Genomic DNA, 20918 nt, shown 5'->3' with positions numbered 1-20918 from the left:
CTATGGAGAATAACATTTCCTGTTGGTAGAAAAGAAGACTAGGCGTTGACCCTCCCTGTGAAATTGTCAGAAATGATAGCGGCGCGTGGCGAAACCATTTAAGGTTAAATCTAGCATACAAAATCCACTTTCATTTGTAATGCTGCTGCTTTCCTGCACCAGCGCGAAAGCAAGTCATTTTGAATTAATCTTTTCTGCTTCCTCTCTCTCCTGCATTCCCAATCACACACACACATGCATGCACACACTCTCTCACTTTCTCCTCATCTATCTGTTTGTGTGTGTGTGTGTGTGTGTGTGTGTGAGAGAGAGAGAACATGAATCCCAGAAACACAACTCTAAATACCCCAGAAAGTCATCTGGCTATTTATGGATTCCTCACCCTGTGGTGCATCATGGGAATGATCTGTTTCCAGCACATCCCATCAAGTGCAGTCACATCATTATATGATGGACTTATTTTAGAGTTACGGTTAGAGTTAGGGTTAGTTACATGTAATTATGCATAATTTACTGTTATTACTATAGTAAGTAATAATGTGTAACTATGTAACCTTAAAATGAAGGGTTACCGTTAATCACTCTTGTTAAGTGTGATTGTAAAAATTCCTTTTTTTTCTTGGACAAAAGTGTGAACTCTCTCAAATGAAATATATAGAAATATAAATATTATTAATTATTTTACATATAGTAATTATGGAATTACTTTAATTATATTATATTATATTATATTATATTATATTATATTATTATATTATATTATATTATATTATATTATATTATATTATATTATATTATATTATATTATATTAGGTCACACTTTAGTTTAGGGTCCAATTCTTACCATTAACTAACTATTAACTACGACTTTTTCCTCAAGAAACTCCTAATTACTGCTTATTAATAGTTAGTAATGTAGTTTTTACGTTTAGGATTAAGAATGTAGAATAGAGACATGCAGAATAAGGCATATGAATATGTGCTTTATAAGCACTAATAAACAGCCAATATCCTATAGGCATGCTAATAAGAAACTAGTTAATAGTGAGAATTGGACCCTTATATTATATTAAATTATATTATATTATATTATTTATGCATTAGATTATTAATTTAATAAACAAGTATAAAATCAATCAGTGGAATTACTGTAAATGTAGATCAGTTACCAGGTTCAGCATAACATCTCTGTGGCATTATGGAGAGTTGGTTTTCAGGCTATGGTTGGACTGAATTCCTACTGGTGGACACCTAAAGTTATTCTTATCACTTATCGCATCATCAGAGATTGGTCAAAGAAACAAACCACTGACCACTTTGTCTGTCATGGAGAGACTAGTTCCTTTGCATTTGAACCTTTGCATTTCAGTTTCATTTAAATTGTTCTTACTTACACTCAAATTTGAATGGGAATTTCTGAAAATTTCTGAATGGTGTTCAACCCTGGTTGCCAATCTCAAAACTTACACAAAAGGCAAAAGGTAACGCATCAATAAGCTGTTAATTCCTTTCCAGTTTCCTTTCAGAAAAGTGCGTGATGCAGCTGTGCATGAAATACGATATTCAGGAGTTTGTGTATGCGTAGATGTTTGTGATGTTTGTGTAGTTAGTTTAGCCCGCAGCCTCTCATGTGTCTTGCATTTCAGGACGCTTCAAGATGAAGTATTTCATGCTCTCTATGTCAATGAACCCGAGCTCATATGCAGTCAGGTACTCTAGAGTCTGTCTTCACGCTGTTGAAAATGAACTTTAGGCTGTGCTCTTTTTAAAGAAGTGCAATCGGGCAACATGCCTTGAATGGAAAGCAATTTAGTGAAGGGTAATTGAAGGGAAGTGATAAGCTCAGCGTCTCAGGATTCATTGCTTAAATTTCATTAGCACTTTTTTTGGTTGGGGGGAGGGGGGGGGTCTATCAGACATTGCTAAATATTTATCACTAATGCGTTTATAGATTATTTGTTTCTCTTTAACCAAGCACCTTGTATATTTGCTTTTACCCCCAGTCCTTCTTTTATATGATGAATTAAATATTCATCTTTCTGGAGAACATTCGCTCTCATCTCTTTTCAAAAACAAATTAAGTGCCAGAGACTCAAATAATATTTTATGTTCAAATGAATTAAAATAGATGGTAATTACAAGTGCGAGCAATTAAATAAAGCTGCATTATTTCTGAAGGACCTAGTTTTGATTACATCATAAGATGTAGTCAGTATAAAACTTCTATACAATCGCAGTGACTGGCGCGTTTACAATTGATCTGAAGGGAAAGGAAAGTTGTCCTGTGTCTCGGCCCTCATTTCCATGTTGTAACCACAGGCCACAGACAAAATAACCGAGACACTGAGCAATCGATCAATATCAAGGACCTAATAAGGAGTAAGTCCAGCTTTCGCCTCAAGGACAGCTTCGGTCTTCTTTGTAGAGGTATCATATAAGTACTGAAGTATGCGGTGAGATATTGAGTCATTAATCAATGAGAAAAGTTAGTTCTTTGAGGGACGGAGTGAATCTTGCACTTTTACGCTCTTGAACTTCCTTTAAAAGCTCACTGATATTTAGATCTGGTGATTGGGAAGGCGAGGCATTTGACTCAATCTCGGTGTTCACAAGACTGCTCTTGAGAATATAAGGGTATTATCATCTTAGAATATGGGATTTTTATGTGAAAACGGTGTTTGCACAACAGGGTGCACCTGGTCCTATAAAACTGCCTATATTCCTTAGGCCTTTTAAGAGCATGCACAGCAATCTTTGGATCTAATCACTGTCGTGAGATGGTTGCTCGTATCATTACAGATCCCCCACCATGTTTTACAAGCTGACAGCAGGACGTTGTGGGTTGAAGCAACCGTAGAATTTCTCCAGATGTAAACTCTGCAGGAAAGCATGTCGAAAATAGCGTGGAAGATGATTCCTAATGCCATTTAACTTTTCTTGTTCTGATCTTAGACCCAAGACATTTCCAGACTTCAGACAGGGCTACAGTGATACTGAAATCATTTCTAATGCAATACATTTGTGCTACATGTAAAAAAGAATATGATAAATAAGTTATCACAACATATGTTTTACATTGCTTTAACTCATCAAAATAAGTTAAGCTATTTTCAACTTTTTTAATATAAGTTATACAAGATTCAACTATTTTTAAGTCAGTTTAATGTAATTTAAGTTTAAATGACTTAAATGTCATACAAATGAGTTGATTGTACTTAAAAATTTAAGGCAGCAACTCTATTATTGGTTGGTGTTCCTCTTTGCAGATGTTGGTCATTTGCTGATGTAATTTCTGAGACTGCTTTGGCATAATGAATTCTTCTTATTATTATTATTATTTTCTATATGGCCTTTTAGAAGCCCTGATAAGGTCCTAATATTGCTTTGAAAAGTCAAAAACAAAATGTAGTTGGAATTTTTTTATTTATTTTTTTTATTTGATTAAACATTATTTAAACATCTACAGCCAATCAGAATCCACCTGAACTTTAAAAAGCTTGATGAATGGCAGATGACATAACTGCGATGTGCATGCAATAATAAACTTATCGTTATTGTGTGCGCTGATGTGGAATAAAATAGTTATCTTTATAGTTATTGTTCTTGCGACCAGGCCTTAATTCATAAACATTAAACAGTGTATTTGACCGTTATCCCTGGAAACCAATTTCCTACACCGATACATGCTATTTACACTGTGTAAATAGCAATAGATTCTATACACTGAGTGAAAAAAACATATTTTCTTAGCGATAGATGCTATTTACACTTAGTACAAATAGCAATAACTGCTTTTTACACTGTTTAAATAGCAATATATTCTATTTACACTAAGTGAAATCATTGAGAATATATGGGTATATTCTACTAGTAGTACTAGTAGTTGCTATTTATACTTATAAACAGTGGCAGATACTAATTACACCTCAGTGTTGTTGCACATTACACAGTATGCAATAATAACATACAGTGTAAATAATTATATTTATTAAAATTATTAAATGGATGTCACCTTATTGAGATAATAAAGCCCTCCCTACAGTACCCCTAACCCTAAACACTTTAATATTAAACACACGTGAGAAGCATTATTTCCACTTTTCGAATATTTTCTTGATTTTTATTGAAGATAAATGTCTTTCCTTATCTGATATGTGATGGGAAAAGGGAGTAGAGCGAGTTTCTCTGCAAAAGGCGGATTCGAACACATTTGCGTCAGAACTTTCATCCATGTGCATTGAAATACAAATTTTATTCCCGTCTAAATTTATTTTATTTCATCACTGTGTCTCAGTAAGCAATCATGTAATAATCCACAGTCAGAGGGTCATTATTGCAAACAAAACTCCATTAAGATGATACAAGATCCCTCCGCCTAGTGCCGTGGTCCTGATCAGTGTTTATTTTACATTCAATTGTCAAATACTGTTAATTGTCTGACCTTTGCAGCCACATTTCTATGATTAAGCATATATTTAAACTCCAGCTTAAAAAATAAAACCTTTTTTTGCATTCATTGTATACATCCAGTGCACAAAACAACACAAATCAAAGTGACAGGGGAATCCAGGCTCAAATGCGCATCCCGTTGTTTGCTCTTCATTTCAATTTTAATCATTTTGTTCAGAGCACAGTGGAAAAAATAAATAAATAAAAAAATGAAAATCATACAAATCCAGCCCAAACATCAATGATTGCATTGTGTATTCATAATGTTTACATGGGCAAATAAAGCATCTGCCTTCTATCAGCGAAGCCAGTATAGCATTATCTAGATATGATTGCTTCTGGTTTACCTGTCACCAAACAGATGAGCGTGAGATGAAACCGGGCTGTTTTTATCAGGAAGCAAAGAGCCCGTCGGGCAGGTTAAAGTGGCAATGGCAGATACTGTAACCCGTAAGTAGCCCTGTCAGTGGCCCGCTACGATGGACATGTGCATATTGATCTCTGACTTTCAGTTAAATGCTCCTTGAGGGGTTCTCATGATAGAAGCTCCTGTCTTTTCCCTTGCATCTCTCTCCATTTCACATTGCATCCACAAATCAATGCGGCACTGTAACACACCACAGGCCGTCTATAAAACTCAGCTGCAGATTTCCAGTGTAGAGACAGTGGCAGAACAGCGCTTCGTTTCTCCTCGGCTGAATTATTTGTGTCCTCAACCACTAAATCATATTGATTAAAGCTTGTCACGGATTTGAAATGAGGTCCTGTGGGGTCACTTGCAGCAGAAATGGCAGTTTATTGGATTACAGGCTTAATTTGATTTTGAGCGACGAGCGTGCATTATGATGGCATCCTCCCTGGAGAGCATTCCTCTTTACCTGACTCTTGAACTCTCCTACCACTTCAACCAAAAGGACAAAACACACACGTATAAATACTCTTGGCACTACAAAAAAATACATTTCCTGAAATGTGAAGCCTCTTGTTCCGCTTAGACGTAGGGCTTTTTTTTTTTTCTGTGTGTGTTTGCATCTACACTATTAATGCATTTGTGTTGTCTTTTTAAAGGGGTGGTTCATTTCATTTTTCATTTGAAATTGCTTTTCATTCCTCCTGGGTTAGTGACATCACCAACCCTAAAATTTACATAAACCCCGCCCCCATGAACGCGATTTATAGATTATCAAGACAGAATATGCTTATCAATGACTAGAAGATAACTACACATAAGCTACATAAATTCCCCCACTAACCATTCAGAAATGTTGTATACATGTTGTCACTTCTTCTTGAGTCTCTCCATCTTTCTGACTTCGGTTTGAACATAAAAGGCAAAAAGTTTTTGAAATTTTTAGTGCATGTCTGTGTGAGGTAAAATGACACAAGCTCTTTTAGCTCCGCCCCCTGTGCCGGGAGCAGCAGCTCATTTGCATTTAAAGGAACAGACACAAAAAATGGCGCGTTTTTGCTCACTCTCAAACAGTGACAACTTTAACATGCTATATAAAAATATCTGTGAGGTATTTTGAGCTAAAACTTCACATAAACACTCATTCACTTAATCAATGACTTATTTTACATCAATGACTTATTTTACATCTTGTGAAAAGGGCATTATACCACCCCTTTAAAGAGGCCATATTATGCCATTTTACAAAGTCTTGATTTTTTGGGGGGGGGGGTCTACTAGAACAGATTTTATTGATTGAATGTTCAAAATAACACCTTATTTTTCACATATTTTACATTGTTGCAGCACCTCTCTTCCAGTAACGCTCTGTTTAGTTCCTGTCTCTATGAAGCCCCTCCTCCCAAAAAGCACAATGTGCTCTGATTGGTTGGCTGGACAAGTGTGTTGTGATTGGTCAACCGCAAGTGCATTTCGGAAATGTCACGCCCCTTTACCATGAAGCAAATTTCAACAAACTATTAGCGCAACTCAATCAGGCCTTGCCCCTTTTTGTGTGTGTGTGACGTGTTCGTTCCCAGAAGAAAACTCAGAACTGCAATCAATGTACAGATTTTTAGATGTTTTTAACTAACCAATGTATTATGAGTGTCCAATGCATTTTTTTTTTTTTTAAGGTAAAGAAACCCTAAAATCTGGAATGTGTGTTCTAGATTTAACAAAAAATGGATGGACTAAAACTTTTAATAAACATACTGCCAATAGCTTTCATATTTCAATCTAAGCCATCCTTTTTTCTCTTTTTGGATTAGATCCGGTATTAATTTAAATTAATATTAGTATTAAATTAATTCAAATTGGTCTAGGAAACCTAACCCCAAATGATTGAAACTAAATTGAAATTCAATAGCTTTGATCACTATATACGCTTTTTTGAACAGATTCATGATGTTACAAACTATAACGTACTAAAAAAAAAAAAAAAAAGCTTTGTAAGTGGCCCCTTCCCATCATGCACTGTACAATCCGTCTTTCTGCTGCAGATGTAGCTAGCGCAGGTGTCTAATGGCATGGTATAGATCCAGGTCTGCCAAAAAGGAAAATAAATAAATAAAGAACAGGAGTAGAAGAAATCATTTGGAGAAGAGCAGCACAGTTTCAGTTTATTATTCCAGCCTAAAATCTCATTAAGTGTGACATTGAGGATTAGTTCAGAGGGAAAAAGAGTAGAGAGAGAAGTCTCCCACAAATAGCTGTGAGGAGCGACGCGCTGGCTTTTGTTTGCCATCATTAATTCTGCGCTGAAGTGGCTAAGAGGAAGGCCCCGAATCACTGATCAGAGGAGGCCCCCCGAATATGACAGCGGGACAGGTGCCCTCTCTTCCTCTCGCTCTCTTCTCACACGCTCACTTTTCCGTCTTGCTGCGTCTGTGTTCTTCTCTCTCGCCTTCTCGGCTCTTAATTGGGGTGATTGGGCGGCGGGGCCATCTGCGATGCTGACAAAGGGAAGCCTGCTTTGATTTATGGAGCCTCAGGCCACATTAGTCTCAAGATTTCCACAGTAAATATCAGCGCTCAGCAGCGCAGTTGGCTCAATAAAATCTGCATTGCTCAGGAAGAGAACTGTGGGAATAGTATTGAGATGATGTTAGACTTTCACTGTTACATTTCGGGGTGCCATTTTAAAAGTACAATGTGCTATACTTTTGTAGCATTTTGCATATTGTGTATAAAGTTAGAAAATGTTGGTTTATAGTAGAGCTGCATGAAAGATTGCGATTTTGATTCAAACATCCACACGATCCTATTCCTAAATGACAATGATTCAGCTGTCTACACATTTGACAAGCACGATCACAGTAAACATTCAGATCTGCGCTGGTGCTGCCGCTGAGCCAGAGAGAGCGGTTGTCATGTATAGGTATGAAACAGCTTTTCAACCACACAGTATTATTATTTCTGAGTTACAACAAAAGTACTGAGATACAGGTTTATAGTTCAGATACATGAACACTGGTCTACGATAGCAATCTAAATAAGAGTAAAACACCTTTTGAAAGTAATTTGATGCTTCAAATAAAGATTGTAGCAATTCCATCGTTACACCAGTAGGTGGAGACACGTGACTGTTAAAAAATGTATTTGTTATTGAATCATTCATTTAAGAGACTCATTCAAAAAAAACACTGATTCACTGAATCATTCATTCAAACCGATTTCTAAAATAATTAAATAGACTGCAGCAATTATCATTTTGTCAGAACCTCTTAGCCTAAATTACGTTAATTTGTTTATTCAGAATCATGGGAGAATCTGGATTTGTATTATCCAGAATCGTGCAGCTCTAGTTCATAGACTGTAATATTTAATATAATCTGTAATTTTACCATACTATGTGCTCTTTCGGTTTGTTAGAACTTGTATGTTATGTGCAGCAGTGTATCTATTGTGCTGTTAAATTATTATGTTCACCCAATCAGTGTCTGGGATTGACAGCTGTATTTATTATAAAAACAGGTGTGACTCACAAAGTCTCCAGTGTCGTATTCATCTGTCAAATGTTAATCAATGGTGTATTGGGTTTATGACTCATGCAACAGCATCTGGATCTAAAACCTGTTCTGCTCACACAGTTCCTGAATCCTGAAAATTGACACCGTTCACACAGAATGCGTTTTTGCATTCCACTGTGCTATTTTTCCATTGTTTTTCTATGTAAACATGGACTAGATGGGCGTGTTTAACAGCTGCTCTGCGCTATTAAACTTAAACCTTTTAAGTTTACCAATGCAAATCCACACTAGACGAACGTTATTGAGCATTACGCAGTGTCTCGCTTCTCTTTCGGGCATCTCGAGCGCAAGCGTCGTGTTTTTATAGCTCCATATCGAGCTGTCGCAGCTTGTCGTTTTCCATTCCTCAGCGCAATGTCTCGCCTTTTAAATGCAAAAAAATACCTTCTATGTGAATAAACACATTTTACATTCCACTTTATAGTGCTTTTTAATAGTTTACCAATGTAAATCTATTCTAGACAAACTTTGTTGACTGTTGCAGTGTCTCACTGCTCCTTCGTGTAACCCCTCTCACCTGAGTCCTTCACACCCCGCTCCGTGCGGGTCTCGAACCCGGGTCTCCGGCATGAGAGTCAGGCGCTCTAACAAGGAGGCTAAAGACTGCAGCCTCTAGCGTCTGTCGCTAGAGCGCCTATTGAGATCAGAGGAGTGAGGTTTACTCGCACAGCAATTACTAGCTGGCCTCCGTTACACTCACCCCCCTAAACCTCACTCCCATCCGGGTCACGGCACCAATGTAACCCCTCTCACCCGAGTCCTTCACACCCCGCTCCGTGCGGGTCTCGAACCCGGGTCTCCGGCATGAGAGTCAGGCGCTCTAACAAGGAGGCTAAAGACTGCAGCCTGAGATCAGAGGAGTGAGGTTTACTCGCACAGCAACTACTAGCTGGCCTCCGTTACATTCGGCATCTAGAGCGTGTGAGTTGCGTTTTTATAGTACCATGTCAAGATAAAAACATGTCGTTTTCCATTCTTCAACACGTCTCGCCTTTTAAATGCAAAAAAAAAAAAAGTTCTGTGTGAATGAAAACCATGGGGCTGGTTCACATTCCACTTTATGGCGCTTTTAATAGATTACTAATGTAAATCTACACTAGATGAGCATTGTTTAACATTGTGCAATGTGTCTCTGCTCTTTCAGCGTCTCGAGCATGAGAGTTGCATTTTTGTAGCGCCATGTAAATTTAAATGAAGTTTAACTTTTAAAAATGTGTCATTTTCCATTCCTCTGCGCAGCGTCTCACGTTTTTAAATGCAAGAACACATTTTGTGTAAATGGCCCCTAAGAACTAGAACTGCTGATCATACTCTGCTGCTTCGTGAATGTGTGTCAGATACGAGATTCTGTCATGCATTTTAATACTCTCATTTGGTTGTTTTGTAATTGCGTTCATAAATGCAGAAAATGCATACTAACGGTTTCTGTACGGTCTTTGTGTTACACTTCTGTTGCAATACCTACTTGACTGTGTATCAGGGGAGTCCACGGTCATTGTTACAAACACACACTGGCTGCTATACACAACGAGCGTGACAGCCTGCTTTAATGGTGCGTCTAACGGCCTTCTTATGACACCATTAGGCAGTTCTAGTGCATGGTCACAGTCTGATATTCCATGGCTGCTTAGCAGCTGTCCAACTCTTGCAGCAAGCGTGTCTCTGCCCCAGCGGCCCATCCTAAAGCACAGTGCTTAGTTATGTCGCTAATGGGCCCGTGCGATGCCTCGTACTCCTACAAACCAAACGCACGCAGCAGGCAGCAAGGAAGGGGGGTGTTAGAAGAGCCTGCGAGTGCTTTGTTAGCAGAAGTGGATTTGGTTGAAATCCATCTTCATTTTTGCCTTTCCTTTTCATTTCTCTCAGGACGGCCGCAGCGTGAAGCGCCTTGTTTAAGTGTCTAGGTTGTGGATGGCAGCGAATTGCTGAGGAGGAAGAAGATATGCACTGTTTTATCTCATCAGCTAGGCTGTAAATGTTGTTTGGGAGATTGTTAAAGTGAGGTACCGGAATGATCCGCTGAACAGTTTTATGGCCTATTGTTTTGCACAGTGGAGGTTTTGGCCTCGACATAGCGGTTCTATTGATAAGGACCGTGTTTTCTCTGGAACATTTATCTCAGGTGAATGTTATGATCCTTTATTCATTTTTTTGTAATTCTCCTTTCACTCTACGTTTATTGTATTTCTGTAGCATAAAGGTAAGTGGTGGAATGTGCAGTCAGGGTCACAGCTGAGGACGTTCTTTCTCTACTCAGGGTTATATCTGCTTCCTCTGCTCATTCTCTTACTACTGACACTTTACAAAAGCTGTTATAACAGTGGCCATTATTGGCAGGCCTTTAGTCCACCCAATATTTTGTACGTCAACTCTATCAAAGAGATAGTATGACTCTGAAAGGAAGTTACTCCACACAGCAAGTGCACTTACTGTGGAAGTGTGGAAATTTATTTTGGGTTATATATAACTAAAATAAAATTTTATTAGAAAAGTATGTTTAATTTAAATTTATAATATTGATATGTTTATAGGTATAAATGATTGATATCAAATATATACACTAATTGAAATATAAGTAAATATATACTTATGTACTTATTAGAATTATATAGCTATAATAATAATACTTATTTTAAATTATTTATATATGAAAAACTTTTTAAAAATATATTATAAGTAATATTTTTCATTCTTCATCATAACACTCACTGAAAACATTCTTCCGGTTTTTTTTTTCTTCCTCAAATTAAAGGACACCCCCTGAAGCTGAGGCTGATTATGATTTTAAAAGGTTAATTTAAATGTTCTCCTTTAATGCAGCAATTTTAAAAATGTGGACACCTGCAAAAACGCTGGGAACAACCACATTGTAATGTTTCACTTACTAAAACAGCCCTGGCTATGTAATCAATGTGTCTATAATATGCTAGCTAACACTGCAGTTGACTTATTGATGCATATTAATACCTTAATTAGTGCAAATTAACGTTCATATGAAACACAAATGTGCGGCAATAACATAATTGCATTTTCAGAATTAGCCTGTATAATTATTCCATTTAATCTGCTATCATTAATTACAACCAAATGTAAAGCTCTGGCTTATGTTAGGCAAGCAGGGTCTGATTCTCTGCGTTTGTTAGGACTGCAGTGCAGTCACAGAGCATGAATTTCAAGGTTAAATACGGTCAGTGGCATTAAACTGCTCACTAAATTTAGAATTTTTCAGTCTTCAGACTTTTTCTTTTATAATTTGCCACACCATTCTGTACATGACTGTTTATAATTTAAAAAATATATATATATATATTTGGTAAGTTACTCACATGTGACTTTTCGGTGTAAACATTATGCATTTTTTCTTTTACATTTTTTATAATTATATATGAAATAATAATCTAATATTATATTCTATTTATTATAGATTTTAGTATTGGTGCTTTAATGAGCGTGCTGACAACATGCTGTGCTTTAACTGTTATTTGCACTGAGTATTGCTGAATATTTGCACAATAAAACCCTCTTGGAAATGTTACATTTTAAATCATAAATTACATCATAAATTCATCCCCTTTAAAACAGCACTACAATTCAGATGAACATATTTGGCTATTGTATCATATATTGCATTGTTTTTTTTCTGAGTGTCCCATCATAGCTTTTGTGTTTTTTAGATGTTGTGTCCAAAATAGCCATTCACTCAACCCACTAAGTGGTTGATTTTAAAATGTCATTTTACACATCCCCAGTTGTAATGCACAATATGTGACCCTGGATCACAAAACCGGTCTCATGTTACACGGGTATATTTGTGGCAATAGCCAACAAAACATTGTATGGGTCAAAATTATAGATTTTTCTTTTAGGCCAAAAATCATTAGGATATTAAGTAAAGATCATGTTCCATGAAGATATTTTGTAAATTTCCCACCTTAGATATATAAAACATTTATTTTTGTGAATGGATGCAGCACTGTCGCCAATAGAAATGTACAACTTTAAAGGCGATTTTCTCAATATTTAGATTTTTCTGTACCCGATCTTCAAATAGTTGTATCTCGGCCAAATATTGTCCTATCCTAACAAACCATACATCGATGGAAAGATTTTGCATTCTGCTTTCAGATGATGTATAAATCTCAATTTAAAAAAAAATTACCCATAAGACTGGTTTTGTGGTCCAGGGTCACATATGTCCTGACTACTGTATGGTTTGAATAAAAGTTTTTGCATTTGTAAAAGCCTTTTCATTTTTATAATGTTTGATGTAGTTTGGCTTGCTGTTGGGATAAAGTAGCCAATTTGATCCATTCTGTCTAACTTGGAAGTTTTTAAAGCAGGCAGACTCATTAAGACTCACACCAGGCACACAGATTCATGTACACACGCTGCTCTTGCTGACCTGATGCTGTGCAGTGCCTGGGGGAGTCCAGCTGTTTGTGCCTGGCTGGCTGGCTGTCAGTGGGTGAGGTGGGAAGGCCTTGGCCGTGACTCCCCCTCGAATGTGTTTACCAGATGCACTGTTGCCTCAGGTGAGCGCTGCAGCTGGCTCTGTAAAGCTCCAGCAGTCGGGCTGGATCCAAGCCCATCATGGCAAGACAGACTGGACAGACCGAGGCTTGCATTCAGACATCCGCTATGTGTGCAGGCGTTGTGCCCTGGAGAACTGACTCCTGGCCAGTGTTTTGGTGTTTGTGCTGTCCACGTGTGAGCTTTTTAAGGTCGCCAAAGGTGGACAGACACAGACTAGCCATAGGCAAAGAGTTGGCCACTTAAGCCAGGCCTGTTTTACAGTTGTTGAATGCAAGTACTGTATTTAGATTTACTTTTTAAAGGTAGGTTAGGCAATTTCGGGGAGGCTAGCAATAACAAGCCAGCTTTGAAAGAATGAGATCCCTTGCACCCTCCATTCAGACCATCTCCAAACCCACGCCTCCTCCAAAACACATGAACGTGCACAGCCAGAGCAGATTCAGCAAAGCGTCTCGAGAGACGCGTTAAATTACCTCATGTCTCAAAGCATTGAGATAATAATGAATGTAAACAACTTACAGAGCTCTTACTTGTACCACCTGACTGCTGCAGATTCATTTCGACTTTGATAGTGTTAAAATAGAATCGCATAAATCCGAGTCTGAGGACGTGAACAGCCCCGAGTAGAACGTCACAGGTTGCCGTCTCTAAATTACGTTCGCGACCTGGCATGGATGCAGTATAAGCTTGTGTTTTGGTTCAGGAGGAACTGTAAAAACCGTCTGCTGTTTGTTTGCGGTGCTCAGTGACTGTCTACAACTCTCCATGGCCTTATTGAATGCGCTGATGACATATGATGTCTGCGTGAGCAGGGTGTGCGGTGGTATGAAAATAAATACGCTGACAGGCAGGTTGGACATCCAATCATTGCATTCGGACCGAATGTAATGATTGGATGAAAATTTTTTGGTCCTGAGACTTCCATAAACAATGTATGTCATTTTTTTTATATTTAGACCACTTCTGTCATTGAGTTTCAACCAGAATAACAAAAAGTGTTCATAAAAAAAAAAAAGTATTTTTGTTTTAAAATTAATGTAAGAGCTTTATAATAAGTAGGTTAATCAGTCACTATCACAAATAAATCCCTTCAGGGTGGTACAAGACATTGTGATCACTCTGATAAGGCGCAGAATGTAAAACTTTGCAAAAAACATACTGAATGAGTGTCACAGAATAGTATTAACTATAAAAATAAAGAATAAAAATGAGAAATAAATATAAAATATGAATATAAAAATAAAGTACAGAAAACTGAATTACATTTGAAAACCATTATATTATTATTATTATTATTATTATTTTTAACTAGCTGACTGTATCCTGTCTGTATGTTACATAGCTTATAATGCATTGGATGATGAATACATAAACATGGATACAAGTTTTTCCCCTCAACATTTTGTTAAAACAAGCTCTATAAAGATCCATTTATTAATGCAAGTGCCCTCCCAGTCGGTCAGGCTGCACTGAACTTCACACAAATAGCTCCTTGAAACTTGTTCAGCCTTGGAATGTTTGTATTGCCCCTTTAGCAATCAACCATTAATAAATAATAACTCTGTCTTTAATCATGCACCCAGAGTGTAAAACATATTACTCTCATTTAGCACAGGGTGAGGCCTTTTATTCCATACATGAGGAAGAGTAATGTTCCTTAATTTCATATCTGAACTCTCCTCCAAAGGTTCTTCATCACTTGTGTGGATGCTTGTCAGGTGAATGTTGAGTTGTGTGCTTTTATTCATTTATAAAAAAATAAAAAAAACATTTTATGTGAGTACTGAGCATGAGCAGACCACTATCAAGCAATTTCCCAAGTTTTTAAGTTAAACTTCTCTTAATTTGCATTTTGAACCACCCTTCAAGACACATATTGAATACCTTTCAGGTTCGCAATGTGAAATCTTTAAGTGAGCCACGTGGCCTCACTCCCACCCAGCGCTGTGTTTAAAATGGACCTGCATCGCCCTCACGCTTTGCATGTGCTGTGAGGCAATTCTGTCCGAAGGGTCGGGCAGATTGGTAGCGAGACCTTATTTTCTAACTATCGATCCCAGGGGTAGCCCTCGAGATGCAAAAACCACCGCAAGACGGATCTGCTGTCAGGTCTTACAGTAGAAATCAGGCAATCAATGTCACGGCGCTCCGCCAGGCCCTGTATGGACCTAATTCCACTCATCTGCACTAAATGGAGAGAACCCAGTGGTTCATCAATCATCAATTCAAGGAGCACTGGCTGGTTAATAGTCTGCTCTTTACTCAAAGAATAGTCACCGGTATTATCAGGGAGGGCTGGAGGAGATGCCCTCCCCAACCGCACAGCGTGACGAGTTTGATCGCTGTATTCTTTTTTTCTCATTCGCCTCGCTTCGTTCTAATTCCCTGATGGCTCCTGTCAGCTAACAACGTTGCAAATTGAAGCTTGCGGGCTTGATCGATTATCTTTTTTCCCCCCTCATCCTAATCCATTTGATCTGTCTGTTGAGTAGGAGACTACATGATTGTGTGGGGGGGTGAGGGGGTCAATATCTCCCAAATCAAGAGTAATATCCACTTAATTCCTTTTTCCTGTCAAGCGGCACGGGATGAAATGCTCACTTGCTTTGCATTATACGTCTTCTGTAGCTCTTTAAGGTTAAGACGGCTCAATAATGTCCTCTCCATCTTGCTTTCTTAGGTTTCAACTGCCCACGGTTCTATCCCGGGGAAGTCGGAGCTGCTCAAATCAGGGAGCCCCAAGTCGACACTAAAGCATATATGGACAGAAAGCAGTAAGGACTTGTCCATCAGTCGACTTCTATCACAGACTCTCCATGGGAAGGAAAACGCAACAGCCCTGGACCTGCACTATGACACTCCAGAGCCTTACTCAGAGCAGGACCTGTGGGACTGGCTGAGGAATACCACGGACCTGCAGGACTCTAGGCCTCGAGCCAAACGGCGGCCGATGGTAAAGACGGGCAAGTTCAAGAAAATGTTCGGCTGGGGAGATTTCCACTCTAACATCAAAACGGTCAAGCTCAACCTCTTGATCACAGGCAAGATCGTCGATCACGGCAACGGCACCTTCAGCGTCTACTTCCGCCATAACTCCACAGGCCAGGGCAATGTGTCCGTCAGCCTGGTCCCGCCCACCAAAATCGTCGAGTTTGACTTGACGGCCCAGCAGTCGGTCATCGACGCCAAGGATTCCAAGTCCTTCAACTGCCGCATCGAGTACGAGAAGGTGGAGAGGGGCTCCAAAAACACGCTCTGCAACTTCGACCCGTCCAAGACATGTTACCAGGAGCAGACGCAAAGCCACGTGTCCTGGCTCTGCTCGAAGCCCTTCAAAGTCATTTGCATTTACATCTCCTTCTACAGCACCGACTACAAGCTAGTGCAGAAAGTCTGCCCAGATTATAACTACCATAGTGATACTCCTTACTTCCCCTCTGGCTGAAGGTAGCTGCTGACATCACCTACATGAAGGACAACGAGAGGCAAAGGATGGAGCTCTCTCCCCATCCACAACAAATACATGTTCCCCGTACCGTCCATACCATGCTTTCATGGCCCGGATCTATTAAAACAACTTGACAAGAGAAGAATTTGGCTGTTTGCACTTTCATTTGAGTGATTTGTTTGATCAATTGGTATCCTTTAAGTTACTGCACTTATTATTATTAATTTATTGTTTATATCTTTTAATGTTATTAGGATATTATTTGACCACTGGAGTGTTGCTTGTATGACCATGTAAACTCATGATTCTGTCCTGTAATGTTCCGTTTTAATTTAGAAATGTGTAAGTGTTTGGTTTCTCCGAATATTTGTTTAATTAGTTAATTTGTACAAGTACATATATGTTTCTTAGAACTGCCAAGAGGCCACGAGGGTGTAGATACAGTAGGACTTTTATTTTTAGATGGTAGTTCGCCTCAGAAGCGATGTCACTGGAGAATTATTCGTGACCAGAATCTCAATGTTCCCTCCACCTGCAAACTTTTGAACACCCCTGGAGTCCCTATACGTTCTTGAGTAATTCCTCCCAGCCCAAAGGCCCAAAGATGAGGAGAATGGCTTTGTTCTGCTGGTTATGAACAGGCCTTAACTACAGGCATGTTTTCTACCTATTACAAAGAAGCTGTACTGTATAAATTGCGGATTGTTCAGCCCAAGCTGTCTCCTGTAGTTTAATAAGATCCAGGAATGGTTGGAGGGCTTGCTCATTGTCACTTATAATACACTGTAATGTAATGAATTCTATATCCTAGAGCCTAATTTGTATGATTGGTTTGTATTGTACATAGTTGATCCTGATGGAGCTGCTTCTGTATATGCCTTCATTCATTGTCTGTTAACCCAAAGCCCTTCTCTCTCTCTCTCTCTCTCTCTCTCTCTCTCTCTCTCTCTCTCTCTCTCTCTCTCTCTCTCTCTCTCTCTCTCTCTCTCTCTCTCTCTCTCTCTCTCTCTCTCTCTCTCTCTCTCTCTCTCTCTCTCTCTCTCTCTCTCTCAGCACCCCATTCCATATATGCTTGTTCTCGGTTCCTCGGACAAAGAAACTGATGTTGCTGATGTAGATGTGAACTCCATGAAATCCATGCTCTTGTACAGGGGCTGTAAAACTGTCAAAAATATATATTAGAAGTACTTATCATCTGTATGATCATGTTTACTTTCAGGGGGGAACAAGGGGATGGAGATGTACAAATGAATAAAATACTGAAAGTTTTATCAGGTGAAGTCTTTGTTATTGTGTGTTACTCCGAATGTTCTATGAAAATCATGTGTTTTTTCTATATGCTTGCCTTAAAAGTTCCCCATTACAATTTCATGAAAAACTAGTCCTAAAACTTGGTCAGAAGTAATATGCAGTTTAAGGGGTCTTATTACATATAACATTTTCCTTCATCTTTTGAATTTTTTTTTTTTTTTTTCTGTGAAAACAGTACGCTAATGAAATTTAAGTTATGACCGTGAAATAGTCAAGCTCAAAAGAAGAACTTTATACCCTTGTTGCCACACGGTTTGGTATAGTCTACCGAGAAGGGAGATATTTCATTTGCAGATCCAATATATCTCAGTGGCAGGAAGTGGAGATGGTGAGAGCGGCAGACCGATAGTGTGGGTTTCAGGAGCAGGGACTGCCACAAAACACTCCATTGCAGCAGTTAGGATCAGCGGTCCGCTGTAAAGTGATTAGGGCCTCCGGCGGGAACAATCCACTGAGTTTAGCTGGCTCACAACTTATCAGTAATTAAAGAGGGCGCTAGGTTTATGTCTTCATCGCCTGTCTACAGGGGTTTTACAGACAGGCTCATTTTGGAGCTGTCTGAAGTTTGCCTTAAATTTACTCTTTCTAATTATCCTAAAAGATGAGGTTTTGCACTGTTAGGGCATCTATCTATCTATCTATCTATCTATCTATCTATCTATCTATCTATAGACTCTGTCTGTCTACTTCCTTCCTTCCTTCCTTCCTTCCTTCCTTCCTTCCTTCCTTCCTTCCTTCCTTCCTTCCTTCCTTCCTTCCTTCCTTCCTTCCTTCCTTCCTTCCTTCCTTCCTTCCTTCCTTCCTTCCTTATATATATATATTATATTATATATACAGTGCTATGCATAAGTTTAGACACCCATACTAAAGTTGACTAAAAAGAGGAATAAAAAATCATCTTTTGGAAACTGAACTTAATGCCTTAATTAAAAAAATTAGGAAAAATCCAACCTTTAAGGACACCAATTTTCTTTGTGAATGAATAATGTATCGTAAATAAATAAATGTTCTTCCTTAAAATACAGGGTGCATAAGTTTGGACACCCCTATGTTAAATTCCCATAGAGGCAGGCAGATTTTTATTTTTAAGTATTTTTTAAAAAAAAATTTTTAGGATACTATGCATCCTGATAAAGTTCCCTTGGCCTTTGGAAATAAAATAGCCCCACATCATCACATAGCCTTCACCATACCTAGAGATTGGCATGGTTTTATTTCAGTTAGCCTAATAGCTGGTTTGATTTGCATTGAGAGATGATCTTAATATGGAAAGTACTCCATGCCAATCTCTAGGTATGGTGAAGGCTATGTGATGATGTGGGGCTATTTTAATTCCAGAGGCCAAGGGAACTTTATCAGGATGCATAGTATCCTAAAAAAAAAAGAAAAAAAAATACTTAAAAATAAAAATCTGCCTGCCTCTATGGGAATTTAACATAGGGGTGTCCAAACTTATGCACCCTGTATTTTAAGGAAGAACATTTATTTATTTACGATACATTATTCATTCACAAAGAAAATTGGTGTCCTTAAAGGTTGGATTTTTCCTAATTTTTTAAATTAAGGCATTAAGTTCAGTTTCCAAAAGATGATTTTTTATTCCTCTTTTTAGTCAACTTTAGCATGGGTGTCTAAACTTATGCATAGCACTGTATATATATATTATATATATATAGAGAGAGAGAGAGAGAGAGAGATCTTGATCATGTTTGCCTGGTTTTTTTAAAACCTAATAAATGATAATGTTCTTAATCAACTTGTTTGGTCCATTGGTAGCCCCCCTCCTGCACAGGAATGAGAGACAGAACGGCATTTCTCCCTCTGGTGGGTCAGAACACTTCGATCTCTATAACACAACCTGCAGCAGAATCATAATTAAGTGACAGAATAACCAAACGCAGTATTTATTCAATTATGACGCCCACAGCCGCACCCGCCGCTTCCTTTTGGCTGAGCCCGTTTCCGCCGCATGGAGGGGCCTGACTATCATGTGTATTTAACTCAGATGTTGCTCAATACAGATTATACGCTAAACAACTTCATGATAAATAGCTTTAATACCTCCAGATCAGATTTAGCAGCTTTCTTTCCCTGCTTAGCACTTCACAGCCGTCCCAGGGGGGACAAAGCGTGCCTTAAAGTCAGGGAAATTCCCAACAATGGGTTTTGGTCTCCTGCCCAACATTAAGCCATCCCAGCCAATCCCATCCCACTCTGAGCTCTGCTTTTGCCTCTGCAGAATTTCTGTTTTAATCAGAAGCGGAATGGAAAAGGACCCTGTGTGCCTCTGGGATATTTTTCCATTAACCATTCTGACACATGACTGACTGTGGGGGATTATTGGTTTTTGAAGAACTATTAACAGCTGTACATTTGCATTTTAATACAGTTCTCCTCCACTACTAATGCAATTTTGGTTCGTAGCTTTGTTGCCGCCTTGTTCCTAGAGCAATTCAGGCTAACAGCAAAAAGGCCCTCCGGCTTTAATCATTTTAATTGCCATGAAAAATTTGTTTTCATTAATCACTCCTTAATCTCCGCTACTGTGAGAGCGAGCGCGCCATTACTTCTCCTCCTTAAAAGTGTTACTCATCATTTCCTGAAAGTTTGCTACAGCGGTGGGCACATTTCCACCTCACACTTCTAAATGGCTGGAGGGGGGCATTTCAGGACAGCGCTGGAATTTTTTGTTTATTAAATGTTCGGAAAGAACATGAAAAATGGGCCATTAGGATAGAAGAATGTCTTACATAAAAAAAAAAATAGTCTACTAGCTTTTAAAGATAAAACATTTTTGAGCACAATTTATGAGTCTCCACACTCCTAATGACGAATCAAAACACATTTTATGGTTGAAAACACATTCAGGGTTCTCTACCAAAATGCATCCCCGGCTTTCATTGCAGCACTGCGGGTCATCCATGTGAACTTTCTGTGCATTTACAGCTTATTCAGATGTAACATTTCCTTTGATTTTTGCGCAAGAAGGTGAGGGAGCGGCCCGGGCTGGGTCTGTGGAGAGATGGTAACCTTTGCTAAAGCACCTCCATTACCATTTCTGCATGCTGTCTGGATTCATCTCCCTCTCCAGCAGCCAGAAGGTTAGCACGCCACATTAGGCATTATGCATGAAGGTGTCATTTGAGACACAATACAACATTTTCAAACACCACTGATATTTCCAGCTTTGTTTCAG

At 38.7% G+C, this 20918-nt stretch overlaps 1 protein-coding gene across 1 annotated transcript in view; it reads left to right on the top strand.

Annotated features, from left to right (window-relative positions):
- nxph1 (neurexophilin 1) overlaps nucleotides 1-17688 on the top strand; it is a 31638-nt gene extending 13950 nt beyond the window's left edge. Inside the window, exon 2 of the mRNA XM_079878957.1 lies at nucleotides 15644-17688. Within this exon, the coding sequence (XP_079735083.1) occupies nucleotides 15644-16408 (765 nt within the window). The 3' untranslated portion in view covers nucleotides 16409-17688. The remainder of the gene's footprint in view (nucleotides 1-15643) is intronic.
- Nucleotides 17689-20918: the final 3230 nt, after the last annotated feature.

This window comes from Squalius cephalus, assembly GCF_949319135.1.
Source record: "Squalius cephalus genome assembly, chromosome: 8".
Classification (NCBI taxonomy): Eukaryota; Metazoa; Chordata; class Actinopteri; order Cypriniformes; family Leuciscidae; genus Squalius; species Squalius cephalus.
This window is presented reverse-complemented; position numbering and strand designations above follow the sequence as displayed.